Below are 15585 nucleotides of genomic sequence, written 5' to 3'. Positions count from 1 at the left end.
CACAAAATCTGCATCTCCTGGCAGAAACCGCAGGTGCAGAATTGCCGCGGATTTTGTGCGGTTTTGATGCGGATTTTCTGCGGTTTTTACCACTGCGGATTTCTGTAAAGGAAAGGTGCAGAAACGCTGCGGTTCCGCACAAAAGAAGTTTCATGCACTTCTTTTCATTCCGCTGCGGATTTAGTGCGGATTTTTCCGCACCATTAGCACAGCTTTTTTTTTTTTGCTATTGATTTACATTGTACTGTAAATCACTGTGGGGAACTGCAGCGTTTCTGCGCAGAAAAATCCGCTGCGGATCCGCACTAAATCCGCATCGTGTGCACATGGCCTTACAGTACACTGAGGGTTATGTGATCTACACATGTATACAAACTCAATATACAGAATAACCTGTTATTTTAAAGTGGAACTAAACTTTTTGACATGGAAATATCCTGTTGATTATTCATGGTCTGGATCCTCATGGTTTGCGGGAACAGTAGAAAGTCCATGGATTTGTATACCATTATGTTCACACCGCTGAACTAACGCTTTTGCAAATTGGTTTGCATAATTGGTGGGGTCAGTGGAGGAACCAGGCCCTCACTTATCTACAGGCAGCCACTGGATTTAAAAAAAATATAACAGTTTAGTCATACTTTACCAAGTATCCATCATTTTATTGTTTATTTTACAATTCAATAATACACCTGAAAATTAACAGCTTTGTAATATATCTTCTCAAAAAAATTGCCTCTTTCTACGCAAGGACTGATCTTCCATTTTCAAAATTCTCAACTTATGGGTAAAATGTACTCAGTGAAGACAGATTTTCCCCTAGCAGAGATAGGAGACCGCAGTTACTACTACTGGTAAGGCTACTTTCACGCTAGCGTCGGCCCGTCGCAGTGCGTCGGGCCGACGTACCGACGCATCCTGTGACAACGCAGCACAACGGGGGCAGCGGATACATTATTACAACGCATCCGCTGCCCCATTGTGAGTTGCGGGGAGGAGGGGGCGGAGTTCCAGTCGCGCATGCGCGGTCGGAAATGGCAGACACGACGCACAAAAAAACGTTACATGTAACGTTTTTTGTTCCGACGGTCTGCCACAACACGACGCAACCGTCGCACGACGGTTGCGACGTGTGGCAATGCGTCGCTAATGTTAGTCTATGGGGAAAAACGCATCCTGCAGCCAACTTTGCAGGATGCGTTTTTTCACCAAAACGACGCATTGCGACGTGCGTCGTACGACGCTAGTGTGGAAGTAGCGTAAGATCCCATACACGCAGGAGGGAGGATCTCTGCCTCTAGTTCTTCCCGTCTTCCCAACCCTTCCTGACTGTGAGAAGGCTAATCAGTAGCTGCCATCTTCTATCTCAGGAATGTAAAAATTAGTTTTTGTTGAATACAGATTTCACCTGTAATTTGAGAATTTTTGGAATGAAAGATCAGTCCTGGAGGAGAAAAAAAAATGCAGATTTCTCGGATAAGTTATATTACAATGTTGCTTGTTTTCATGTGTGTTATCGGTTTATAAAATAAGAATTAAAATGACAGGTACTCTTTGTTAGCTTTTTTATAAAGTGTGATTAAGAAAAACGTTAAAAGGTTTGCTTAAATCACTGTGAGATTTTTATTTGGTCAAAGAAGTGGACTGTAATGACCTTGTGCACTAGTGCCTACCTTGCATGGGTCTCCTGAGCACCACGTTCTGTAGTCTACCCCTTGGCTTATGACGTCGGGTAAGCAGAGTGCAGCTTTTCTCTGTGGGATATCACCACTGATGTCACATCTACAGGCAGCAGGACGCTCGTGGCGCACTAACATTCCCGCGTGTGCTATGCACACAGTCATATTTGTGTACAGACAAACTTCTACATGGTATCGTTTACATGCAGCATACGAAAATTAGGCATATTGTACATCCATTTGTAATTTTATTGGTATTTTTTTTTTTTTTAAATGTACCAGTAGCTGCTGCACTTCCCACCCTAGGTTTATACTCGAGTCAATAAGTTGTCCCAGTTTTTTGTGGTAAAATTGTGTGCCTAGGCTTATATTCGGGTTGGCTTATACTCGAGTATATACGGTATATTTTAGATCTGCAATTTGAGATTTCGTAAAGAATGCTGATAAGGTCAGGCTATATAAAACTCATTCTATGTGAAATTTAAAGGGAACCTGTCACCCCCAAAATCGAGGGTGAGCTAAGCCCACCGGCATCAGGGGCTTATCTACTGCATTCTGTAATTCTGCAGATAAGCCCCCCATGTATCCTAAAAGATGAGAAAAAGAGTTTAGATTATACTCAGCTGGGCGGGCAGTCCGATCCGGTGGGTGTTGCGGTGCGGTACGGGGCCTCCCATCTTCATAGGATGACGTCCTGTTCTTGTCTTCACGCTGCGGCTCTGGCGCAGGCGTACTTTGTCTGCCCTGTTGAGTGCAGAGCAAAGTACTGCAGTGCTCAGGCGCCGGGAAAGGTCAGAGAGGCCCAGCGCCTGCGCACTGCAGTACTTTGCTCTGACCTCAAAAGGGCAGACAAAGTACGCCTGTGCCGGAGCCGCAGCGTGAAGACCAGAAGAGGACGTCCTCTGATGAAGATGGGAGGCCCCGGACCCCGACACCCATCGGACCGGACCGCCGCCCAGGTGAGTATAATCTAACCTCTTTCTCATCTTTTAGGGTACATCAGGTGCTTATCTACAGCATTACAGAGTGCTGTAGATAAGCCCCTGATGCTGGTGGGCTTAGCTCACCCTCGATTTTGGGGGTGCCAGGTTCCCTTTAAGTGTTGTCCCATAAATAACCTATATTACCCTTATCATACGATAGGTGATAAATATGATTGCTGGGGTCCTACCACTGGAACTTCTACCAATCTCAAGAATGGGGGTCCTAAAGTTGCCTATGAAATGGAGCAGTATTGAGCATGTGCAATCTCTGCTTCACTCACTACAGGAGTGGTGGTTGCACATGCTCACTACTCGCTTCATACACTTTGGGCACCTCGTTCTCGGGAACCATAGGAGTCTCAGAAGCCAATCCCACAGCTATCCTACATTTATCATGTATACTATTACTTATGGGATTTTTTGTCAGCAATTAATATATACTTAGGGAAATCTATGCACATCTCTATTACATGGCAGATAATAAATCTGCGTGAAGAAGCAGTGCAGATATTTATTTGTAAGGTCCATTATCTGCTGACCATCACACTTCTTTACTGGGCAAGCACCTTTTTACTTCTGACCTTTTCTCTGCACTTTTGCTGCTAATAGATCTGTACTGTGAATGACACAGTTAATTCCATATGAAAAAAAATAAAATAAAAATAGAATAAGATCTGGTGTAATAAAAATGGTTATAAGCTGCAGGGATTATACTGGTCATAAAAAAATCAATGGACCATCGTGTACTTGACCTTTTATGACCTGTTCTTTCATACTATTGCTTTTTGTTCATCAACCTTAATGCTTGATTTTCAATACAAAGGCTGAAAGCAGCAGTGCAAGATGTGGAGCAGTTAAAAGGGGAAAAAACACGATTAGAAAAGCACCTTGCGGAGCTACAGACAAAATCTGCTGAACTAGAAGAAGAGAAGTATGAAGCGGTTTCCAGAGTGCGAGATAGTCTACAGATCATAGAGGAAGCCAACCTACAGAAGGACCAGGTAAAACCATGCAATGTAGTCACTGACATAGTGTCTCATTGATTGGACATTATTAACCCCAAGAACGTCGGTAATTGCTAGGATATAGCCATATAACCTGATCTGTAGGCAAAGCAACCTTAAGGGTAAGATAGAAGCTTATGTCAAGTCTGCAACGACATATGTCAGGAGTCCATCAACTCAAAAAGGTATTCATGGACATACTTTGCCATTCCACTTTAGCAGGTCCCAGGAGTACATCTTTTCATTCCTATATAGATTGGTATTTGCTGTAGATGCCCCCGGGTTGCATCCCCAAATTCGCTTCTACCTGATAGAGTAAGTTAAGGGAAAAATGTAAATACGCCAAGACAAGGACCAAATCTGAGCCAGGTGCTAAGCTGAGCAGAGCACTGAACTTTGCGTCCCAAATTTGCAGATGTGTCTGGCTCCTAGTTCAGCTCAATGTGTTTGTTTGCATAGCAGATGTGTAAAGGAGCAGCCTTGTATTAAATCCAGCCAGATTAGTGTATGCTGTGATTTTTTTTTTCTTCCCACGTTAACCTGCAGTCCATGTAGAAAATTGCACATCTGCAATAACACAGTCTAACATAGGACTAAAAATACATTTGTGTGAACATACCCAAAAGCGTAGGCACTTCAGAACTACCATACTTATTAACACCTCAATTTATCAAATTTACAGTTAACTCATAAATAACCTCACAAAACAATTCATATGTACTGTTAAATGCATAGGATTGATACATTAGTACAGTTGTGACCAAAAGTATTGACACCCCTGCAATTCTGTCAGATAATACTCAGTTTCTTCCTGAAAATGATTGCAATCACAAATTCTTTGGTATTATTATCTTCATTTAATTTGTCTTAAATGAAAAAACACAAAAGAGAATGAAGCAAAAAGCAAAACATTGATCATTTCACACAAAACTCCAAAAATGGGCCAGACAAAAGTATTGGCACCCTCAGCCTAATATTTGGCTGCACAACCTTTAGCCAAAATAACTGCGACCATCCGCTTCCGGTAACCATCAATGAGTTTCTTACAATGCTCTGCTGGAATTTTAGACCATTCTTCTTTGGCAAGCTGATCCAGGTCCCTGATATTTGAAGGGTGCCTTCTCCAGACTGCCATTTTAAGATCTCTCCACAGGTGTTCTATGGGATTCAGGTCTGGGCTCATTGCTGGCCACCTTAGAAGTCTCCAGTGCTTTCTCTCAAACCATTTTCTAGTGCTTTTAGAAGTGTGTTTTGGGTCATTGTCCTGCTGGAAGACCCATGACCTCTGAGGGAGACCCAGCTTTCTCACACTGGGCCCTACATTATGCTGCAAAATTTGTTGGTAGTATTCAGATTTCATAAGACATGCACACGGTCAAGCAGTCCAGTGCCAGAGGCAGCAAAGCAACCCCAAAACATCAGGGAACCTCCGCCATGTTTGACTGTAGGACCGTGTTCTTTTCTTTGAATGCCTTTTTTTTTCTCCTGTAAACTCCATGTTGATGCCATTGCCCAAAAAGCTCTACTTTTGTCTCATCTGACCAGAGAACATTCTTCCAAAACGTTTTAGGCTTTTTCAGGTAAGTTTTGGCAAACTCCAGCCTGGCTTTTTTATGTCTCGGGGTAAGAAGTGGGGTCTTCCTGGTTCTCCTACCATACAGTCCCTTTTCATTCAGACGCCGACGGATAGTACGGGTTGACACTGTTGTACCCTCGAACTGCAGCGCAGCTTGAACTTGTTTGGATGTTAGTCAAGGTTCATAAAGAACATCCACACAATCTTGCGTTGAAATCTCTTGTCAATTTTTCTTTTCCATCCACATCTAGGGAGGTTAGCCACAGTGCCATTGGCTTTAAACTTCTTGATGACACTGCGCACGGTAGACACAGGAACATTCAGGTCTTTGGAGATGGACTTGTAGCCTTGAGATTGCTCATGCTTCCTCACAATTTGGTTTCTCAAGTCCTCAGACAGTTCTTTGGTCTTCTTTCTTTTCTCCGTGCTCAATGTGGTACACACAAGGACACAGGACAGAGGTTGAGTCAACTTTAATCCATGTCAACTGGCTGCAAGTGTGATTTAGTTATTGCCAACACCTGTTAGGTGCCACAGGTAAGTTACAGGTGCTGTTAATTACACAAATTAGAAAAGCATCACATGATTTTCAAACAGTGCCAATACTTTTGTCCACCCCCTTTTTTATGTTTGGTGTGGAATTATATCCAATTTGGCTTTAGGACAATTCTTTTTGTGTTTTTTTTCATTTAAGACAAATTAAATGAAAATAATACCAAATAATTAGTGTTTGCCATCATTTTCAGGAAGAAACTCCGTATTATCTGACAGAATTGCAGGGGTGTCAATACTTTTGGCCACAACTGTATATCGAGATAATATGTACAGGTGCTTCTCACAAAATTAGAATATAATCCAAAAGTTAATTTATTTCAGCTCTTCAATACAAAAAGTGAAACTCATATATTATGTAGAGTCATTACAAACAGAGTGATATATTTCAAGTGTTTATTTCTGTTAATGTTGATGATAATGGCTTACAGCCAATGAAAACCCAAAGGTCATTATCTCAGTAAATTAAAATAATTAACAAAAAACACATGAAAAGGCTTCCTAAGCATTTAAAAAGGTTCCTTAGTCTGTTTCAGTAGGCTCCACAATCATGGAGAAGACTTGACAGATGTCCAGAAGGCAGTCATTGACACAATCCATAAGGAGGGTAAGACACAAGTGGTCATTGCTGAAGTGGCTGTTCAGAGTGCTGTATCCAAGCATATTAATGGAAAGTTGAATGAAAGGAAACAATGTGGTAGAAAAAGGTGCACATGCAACCGGAATAACCACAGCCTTGAAAGGATTGCTAAGAAAAGGCCATTCAAAAATTTGGTGGAGATTCACAAATGGTGGACTGCTGCTGGAGTCATTGCTTCAAGAGCCACCACACACAGACGTATCCAGGACATGTGCTACAAGTGTCGCATTCCTTTTGTCAAGCCACTCATGACCAATAGACAACGCCAGAAGCATCTTACCTGGGCCAAGGAAAAAAAATAACTGGTCTGTGCTCAGTGGTCCACGGTGTTGTTTTCAGATGAAAGTAAATTTTGCTTTTCATTTGGAAATCAAGGTCCCAGTGTCTGGGGAAGCGTGGAGAGGCCACAATCCAAGCTGCTTAAGGACTAGTATGAAGTTTCCACAATCAGTGATGGTTTGGGGAGCCATGTCATATGCTGGTGTAGGTCCACTGTGCTTTATCAAGACCAAAGTCAGCACTGCCGTCTACTAGGAAATTTTAGAGCACTTCATGCTTCCCTCTGCCAACAAGCTTTTTGGAGATAGAAATTTCATTCTCCAGCTGGATTTGGCACCTGTCCACACTGCCAAAAGTACCAATATAAAGCTTTTTGGAGATAGAAATTTCATTCTCCAGCTGGATTTGGCACCTGTCCACACTGCCAAAAGTACCAATATAAAGCTTTTTGGAGATAGAAATTTCATTCTCCAGCTGGATTTGGCACCTGTCCACACTGCCAAAAGTACCAATATCTGGTTTAAAAACAACAGTATTACTGTGCTTGATTGGCCAGCAAACTCATCTGACCTTAACCCCATAGAGAATCTATGGGATATTGACAAGAGGAAGATGAGACACCAGACCCAACAATGCTGACGAGCTGAAGGCTGCTATCAAAGCAACCTGGGCTTCCATAACACCTCAGCAATGCCACAGACTGATTGCCTCCATGCCATGCCGCATTGATGCAGTAACTGATGCAAAAGGAACCCCGACCAAGTAATGAGTGCATTTATTGAACATACATTTCAGAAGGCCAAAATTTTGGATTGTAAAATCATTTTTTAGGCTGGTATTATTGACTGTAAGCCATAATCAACATTAACAGAAATAAACACTTGAAATAGACAACTTTGTTTATAATCACTCTATATACTCGTGTATAAGTCAAGATTTTCAGCACATTTTTTTTGTGCTGAAAATGCCCCCTCGGCTTATACATGAGTCATGGTCCAGAAAGTCGGAGGGGGAGGGGAGCAGCGGCAAGAACCGGCGGCTGTGACATCATACTCACCCTCCTTGTGCCATTGCTGAACGTCCTTGCATCTCCATTGTCCCGGTGCGTCAGTGCTTCCTGTGCTGAGCGGTTACGTGGTACCGCTCATTAAGTTAATGATTATGGCCGCGTCTCCACTCCCATAGGCGTGGAGCGCATATTCATTACCTTAATGAGCAGTACCACGTGACTGCTCAGGTCGGGAACAGCTGCCGCGCCGAGACAACTGGGATGCAGGGACGTGCACTGACCGCGCGAGGAGGGCGAGTATGACAGGGGGAGCCGAGCCGAGCCATACAGACAAGATGGGATGGGGGGGAGCCGTGCATAAAAGTTGGGACGGGAGGGAGCCATGCATACAACGAGGGGACCGGGGGAGCCTTTCATACAATGGGGGGAGCCACACATAGCATGACAGGGATGAGGGGACAGTACACACCCGGCTTATACTCGAGTCAATAAGCTTACCCAGTTTTCCGTGGCAAATTAGGTGCCTCAGCTTATACTCTGGTCGGCTTATACTCGAGTATATACGGTAATATGAGGTTCACTTTTTGTATTGAAGAACTGAAATAATTTACCGTATATACTCGAGTATAAGCCGAGATTTTCAGCCCACTTTTTGGGGCTGAAAGTCCCCCTCTCGGCTTATACTCGAGTCATACCCAGGGGTCGGCAGCAGAGGGGGAGCAGGGGCTGTCTAATTTAATTATACTCACCTACTCCTAGCGCGGTCCCTGCCGGTCCCTGCTTCTTCCAGCGCTGCAGCTTCTTCCTATAGTGAGCGGTCACATGGTGCCGCTCATTACAGTAATGAATATGCAGCTCCACCTCCCATAGAGGTTGAGCCGCATATTCATTACTGTATTGAGCGGTAACGGTAACCGCTCACTACAGGAAGAAAATGCGGCGCCGTGGAACAGATGTGCAGCGACGGCGCCAGGAGCAGATAAGTATGACGGGGGCAGTGCGCGATACTCACCTGCTCGTTCCACCGTCGGCGCCGCTGTGTCTTCCGCAGTGACTCTCAGGTCAAAGGGCGTGGTGACGTGATTAGTGTGCGCGCCGCCCTCTTCCTGAACGTCGACGCAGAGGATGGGAAGGCACAGTAGTGGTCAGTGGTGGAACGGGAAAGGTGAGTATAGCAACTGCCGGGGGCCGGAGAGGTGGGTATGTAACTTTTTTATTTTTTTAATTGCAGCAACAGCATATGGGGGCAAATATCTGTATGGAGCATCTTATGTGGCCATGTGCAGCATTATATGGGGTCAAATATCTGTATGGGGCATCTTATGTGGCCATGTGCAGCATGATATGGGGGCAAATATCTGTATGGGGCCATGTGCAGCATTATATGGGGCAAATATCTGTATGGAGCATCTTACGGGCTCATAATCAACATTTGTGCAGCATTATTTGGGGCATATTTTAATATGGAGCATCTTATGGGGCCCATCATAAACTGTATGGAGCATTATATGGGGCTCCTGATTCAATATGGATATTCAAAAACCCTTAACCTACTGATGACTCAATTAATTTTACTTTTATTGGTATCTATTTTTATTTTTGACATTTACCGGTAGCTGCTGCATTTTTCACCCTAGGCTTATACTCGAGTCATTAAGTTTTCCCAGTTTTTTTGTGGCAAAATTAGAGGGGTCGGCTTATACTCGGGTCGGCTTATACTCGAGTATATATGGTAACTTTTTGCTGATATTCTAATTTTGTGAGAAGCACCTGTATGTTTACATTAGAGCAAATGACGTTTGCAGGTTTCTTTGCTCATTAGAACTATATTTCTTTCCACCGTAGCATTGGAAATAAATTTCCCCCATGAGAAATCTTGACTTTTCAGATCACCATTTCTAAAAGCCTGTCATAGCTAAGGAAATGCGAGTTAAACAGACCATGATGAAGCATATTTTGCATTGGTAATTGCAGGACCTGTTTGTTAATCTATTTCATATAGACATTATGTCACTTTGTTTGTGCATTAGCTGATGCCTGCTGACACTCGGACGTTAATTAAATAATTAATGTGTTTCCTAGCATGGGATCTTATGTTAGTGTCACTCCAATTTACGTAATTGCTACCCAGTCTACTGTAGAACACCAGACTTTTGGCTCTCGTCCAATAGTAAATGAAACCTTCTTTGTTCAAGGGAGGTCAAAAATCGCAAGCTGCGGGGAGTTGGTTGCTGACCGAAGTTGTAGTCATATTTTTTTTCTTTAAATGTGCATATGTTAAATTGCAGCCTTGTCCTTTATTGCACGTAGTCCAACAGTTGCTATAGTATGGTAGCTGAGAGAAGTGCTTCTATTACGCCTATACCTCCCAAATGTTATAGACAGCAAAGAGAGACCCGAAACGCTGTGTGCAATTTCTTAAAAGAAATCCGTCAGTAGGATCAACCCTCCTAAGCTGTGTATATAAGCATGGAGGTCATAGAAAGTTGAATAAAATGATACCTGGTTATCTGTGATCCAATGTTTTATTCTGGAGAAATTCACTTTTTTTAATATGTAAATGAGCTGTAAAGATCTATGGGCCGGACATAGATCTCGCTGAGAATCTGCCACCAAAGCTTATTCCAAATGAAAAGGGGGCATTACCAGTGTGAGAAAGGTACATTTGGAGTGGCAAGATGGATAAAATATATAAGGTTGGCTGTGCTGCTGGAGTTATCCAATTCTTCAACAATGGTGGTTTTTTTATTCATAACGGTGTCTTTATCAAGTGACAAAAACAAATGTGCAAAACATGACAACATATGGGTTTTTAAAGGCCCAAAATGGATGCCAATAACCTATGGGAACGCCCACCACAAGTTTGAGTAAACCAATTAGGAAGGGGAGGTAAGTTCATATTTCCTGGGGGAAGTCCAGATAAGGAGAGCAGATTGTCAGTCACTACATGTCTCACACTGGTAACTGCCCCTTTTATTCAGGGATCTGGAGTCAGTAAGCAACAGTTTTGATCCTCAATTTCCCCAACTCCCCGACTCCGACCCCACAGCACTGGTCACTACTGAGCATGTGCATAAAGTCCAGCACAGATTCATTTCAATTTCAACTAGAAGCTGAGATCCTTAGATCAGGAACAGACCAGACATTTACAGCACATCCTGCATTGTACTACTGTACCCAATGTACTGTATTACATATTTTAGGAGTCTGAGTCTGTCCATTTCTCCATTTTTATAAAATGGTGATGCTTCTTCTAATCCATGTGTCTTATTGCTTACTGGGGGTGGTGGTTGCGGTGAAGCATGGTCCCAGGGTCGCTGCTGGAGGAGGCATGAGTGGAACATTGCTGCAGGCCGCAGACTGGGATGAGGAGGCGTTCCGATGTGCAGCACGTCACTTCGGGTGTCCGGTCATGCTGCTGGTGCCCGGTGGTGCTGCAGGCTGCCCAGCGGTGCTGCGGGGGTGTCTGGTGCCGCTGTCTCCTATGCTGCGGGGGAACTCTGCTGACATTTTGTGAAAGGCCAGAGCCCCCTGCAGTTCCATGGTTTCCTGTGCGGTGGACTCCAGGAAAAATGGATCTCAGCCCGGCGGCTATTTTCCCGGAGTCCACCGCATAGGAAACCATGGAACTGTGGGGGGCTCTGGCCTTTCACAAACTGTCGGCAGATCCCCCAAAGCACCGGAGACAGCCACAGCGGCATTGGAGACACCCACAGCACGGCCGGACAACACCCCGTAGGGCCGGGCACCCGCAGCACCACCAGACACCCCCTCAATCTAGCCTGCAACAACGGTATCGGTAAGGTATATCCGCATTATAAGATGCACCCCCTTTTCCCCCCCAAATTTTGGGGGAAAAAGTGCGTCTTATAATCCTAAAAATACGGTAGGCAAATCAGCTGCTAAGATATATGTGCCAGCGGACACAGATCTTGAGAATCTGCCTCTTGAGTTTGCTTTAAATGAAAGCAAGACTATGGAGTCGGTGTCAGTATAAAATAGGGATTTTTGTGTACTCACCGTAAAATCCATTTATCCGAGCCATTCATTGGGGGACACAGACCGTGATGTATGCCCCTGCCAATAGGAGGCTGACACTAAGTGATACAAAATAAGTTAGCTCCTCCCCTGCAGCATACACCCTCCTGCTGGCTCTCAGCTAACCAGTTCTTGCTTAGTGTCTGTTGGAGGCACATGGGTCTGGTTCAGACCCCATCATTTTTATTTTATTTTTTACTTTTTCTGTAACTTTTTATTTTTTAGTTAACGGAGTGAAGGGGACGACGGATCCTTTCAAGGTTTCGATCTCCCCCGAACCATCAACAGGCGAGAACGCAGAGTGTCGCCTCCCCTTACCCTCTCCTGCGACGTGGAAAGCCATGCCTGAGCTCAATTCAAGGGCGACGGTTCCTTCGGGTCCCGATCTCCCCACCCCAGCAACGGGCGAGCACATGGAGTGTCGCCTCTATGTATCCTCTCCTGGAGCCTAATGCCGGACAACTGTCCCTGTCCACCTGGGGGCTTGAACTCCGTGGATGTACAGAGGCTCCTTCTCTTCGGCGTCCGAGCAGCCCCCACTGTCCCACCACTGTTAAAGCGGATGCCACAAGGAGGCGGACGTTCCTCTCCACCTCCCTAACAAAGGGATGATGGATTGATCATGGACGCTTTATCCCTACACCGTCCATGCTGCAATACCCAACCTGCAGCAGAACAGCACAGTCATCCGTGGCGGCTCCATGCCGGGAAGCACACCAATTGTGAGTGGATCCAGTCAGCGATGGGCCCCTGCAGTGGCATATTAAAGGGAAGCAATCTTGCCTTGCGCAGGCGTGTACTACGGAGGACAGAGAATGAACTTCAATGCAACATTTCGGCCAGCATGCAGCCAGTGGGTAAGGAAAGGGTGAATAAAACACCTGAAAACTCCGCCTATATGACCCAAAACCAGTCCCGCCAAATTCAGGTGACAGGTTCCCTTTAACATGCTGACAGGCAGCCGCAGCTACCCTGTGGCCCACCTCCCTAAGGTAATGCTCCGGCTGGCTGCAAAAATTTAGCCCCCGGCTTCGGCCGATGTGTAGGCCACACTATGGCGTGCTAAGGCGGCTCCGCCCATCTTTTCTGGAGTTTTCTGTCTGGCACGAGAGCGTTCGCTTTTCTTGGCCCACTGCCCCTCTATTCTACCCCTGGTATTGCTCCCGCCGGCTGCAGAAATTTAGGCCCGGCTTGGGCCTATTCATGGAAGTTACGCGGCTCCGCCCACATCACATCTGTGGCTCCACCCCCAAAATGGCTCCTCTCGCTCTATGCGAGACTTTATCACCTCTGCATCTACCGGTGCCCATCTTGGTCCACCCAGCCGGCAGGGGCGATGTTTTTTTGCATTAAAGGGGCACAACGACTCTGCAGCCGGGTAAGGAAGTACTGCTCTCTTCCCTCCTGTACTTACATGAATGAGCCATATTATTCCCCGGTCTTAATGGAGGCACATGACCAGTATTCCCTGGTCTTAAAGGCACATGACCAGTATTCCCTGGTCTTAGAGGCATATGACCAGTATTCCCTAGTTTTAAAGGCACATGATCAAGAGTTCCTGGTCTAAAAGGCACATGACCAGCATTTCCTGGTCTTAAAGGCATTTGACTAGCATTCCATTGTCTTAAAGGCATATGACCAGTCTGAAGCTGGTCACCCTAAATGAACTCAGGAACCCTCCGCCGCCGATCCCAGCTTATACCAGAGTACCATAGTTCCCCTGAGTGGGCTTCATCACTGCCACATCCCTTGACTTCTCCGATCAAGAGATTGAAGCCCTCCGTGAACACTCTGTGGCTTGGAGTGCTCACAGGATCGATATACAGTTAGGGCCAGAAATATTTGGACAGTGACACAAGTTTTGTTATTTTAGCTGTTTACAAAAACATGTTCAGAAATACAATTATATATATAATATGGGCTGAAAGTGCACACTCCCAGCTGCAATATGATAGTTTCCACATCCAAATCGGAGAAAGGGTTTAGGAATCATAGCTCTGTAATGCATAGCGTCCTCTTTTTCAAGGGACCAAAAGTAATTGGACAATGGACTCTAAGGGCTGCAATTAACTCTGAAGGCGTCTCCCTCATTAACCTGTAATCAATGAAGTAGTTAAAAGGTCAGGGGTGGATTCCAGGTGTGTGGTTTTGCATTTGGAAGCTGTTGCTGTGAGCAGACAACATGCGGTCAAAGGAACTCTCAATTGAGGTGAAGCAGAACATCCTGAGGCTGAAAAAAAAGAAAAAATCCATCAGAGAGATAGCAGACATGCTTGGAGTAGCAAAATCAACAGTTGGGTACATTCTGAGAAAAAAGGAATTGACTGGTGAGCTTGGGAACTCAAAAAGGCCTGGGCGTCCACGGATGACAACAGTGGTGGATGATCGCCGCATACTTAATTTGGTGAAGAAGAACCCGTTCACAACATCAACTGAAGTCCAGAACACTCTCAGTGAAGTAGGTGTATCTGTCTCTAAGTCAACAGTAAAGAGAAGACTCCATGACAGTAAATACAAAGGGTTCACATCTAGATGCAAACCATTCATCAATACCAAAAATAGACAGGCCAGAGTTAAATTTGCAGAAAAACACCTCAAGAAGCCAGCTCAGTTCTGGAAAAGTATTCTATGGACAGATGAGACAAAGATCAACCTGTACCAGAATGATGGGAAGAAAAAAGTTTGGAGAAGAAAGGGAACGGCACATGATCCAAGGCACACCACATCCTCTGTAAAACATGGTGGAGGCAACGTGATGGCATGGGCATGCATGGCTTTCAATGGCACTGGGTCACTTGTGTTTATTGATGACATAAGAGCAGACAAGAGTAGCCGGATGAATTCTGAAGTGTACCGGGATATACTTTCAGCCCAGATTCAGCCAAATGCTGCAAAGTTGATTGGACGGCGCTTCATAGTACAGATGGACAATGACCCCAAGCATACATCCAAAGCTACCCAGGAGTTCATGAGTGCCAAAAAGTGGAACATTCTGCAATGGCCAAGTCAATCTCCAGATCTAAACCCAATTGAGCATGCATTTCACTTGCTCAAATCCAGACTTAAGACGGAAAGGCCCACAAACAAGCAAGACCTGAAGGCTGCGGCTGTAAAGGCCTGGCAAAGCATTAAGAAGGAGGAAACCCAGCGTTTGGTGATGTCCATGGGTTCCAGACTTAAGGCAGTGATTGCCTCCAAAGGATTTGCAACAAAATATTGAAAATAAAAATATTTTGTTTGGGTTATGTTTATTTGTCCAATTACTTTTGACCTCCTAAAATGTGGAGTGTTTGTAAAGAAATGTCTACAATTCCTACATTTTCTATCAGATATTTTTGTTCAACCCTTCAAATTAAACGTTACAATCTGCACTTGAATTCTGTTGTAGAGGTTTCATTTCAAATCCAATGTGGTGGCATGCAGAGCCCAACTCGCGAAAATTGTGTCACTGTCCAAATATTTCTGGCCCTAACTGTATATGGTTCCTCTCCTACAAGGGAGCCGTCGGCTAGCAGGGGCCGCAAGTATTCTAGAAAAGTACAGGCATCTAGAAAATGGAAGCTTCATTTCCTGATCTCCCTCACCAATGATTTTCTGAGAACAAGACTCTGATATGGATCGGATACTGCCTTGGATCTGGACTCACCAGAGCTTCAGAAAAGGATGGATTCGCCTATTTATATCATCAACCAATCTCTGATTGATGAGGGCTACGGTTCTACTCTAGAACACACAGTGTCCCTCATAAGGAGACTAAACTCCCTTGCAGAGGATTTGTCATTCACCCGGACAGGGAGCGTCCGGATAAGCGATCCACTGGACAGA

The 15585-nt window shown here is 44.7% G+C and overlaps 1 protein-coding gene across 4 annotated transcripts in view; it reads left to right on the top strand.

Annotated features, from left to right (window-relative positions):
* Positions 1 to 15585, top strand: part of SCLT1 (sodium channel and clathrin linker 1) — a 272388-nt gene that overhangs the window by 108038 nt on the left and 148765 nt on the right. For all 4 annotated transcript variants that reach the window (XM_069743945.1, XM_069743944.1, XM_069743943.1 and 1 more), the window contains one exon: positions 3486 to 3663. In XM_069743945.1, the coding sequence (XP_069600046.1) occupies positions 3486 to 3663 (178 nt within the window). The remainder of the gene's footprint in view (positions 1 to 3485; positions 3664 to 15585) is intronic.

Source organism: Ranitomeya imitator, chromosome 1 (genome assembly GCF_032444005.1).
Source record: "Ranitomeya imitator isolate aRanImi1 chromosome 1, aRanImi1.pri, whole genome shotgun sequence".
NCBI lineage: Eukaryota > Metazoa > Chordata > Amphibia > Anura > Dendrobatidae > Ranitomeya > Ranitomeya imitator.
Note: the sequence above shows the minus strand (reverse complement) of the source record. Positions and strands in the feature narration are given on the sequence as shown.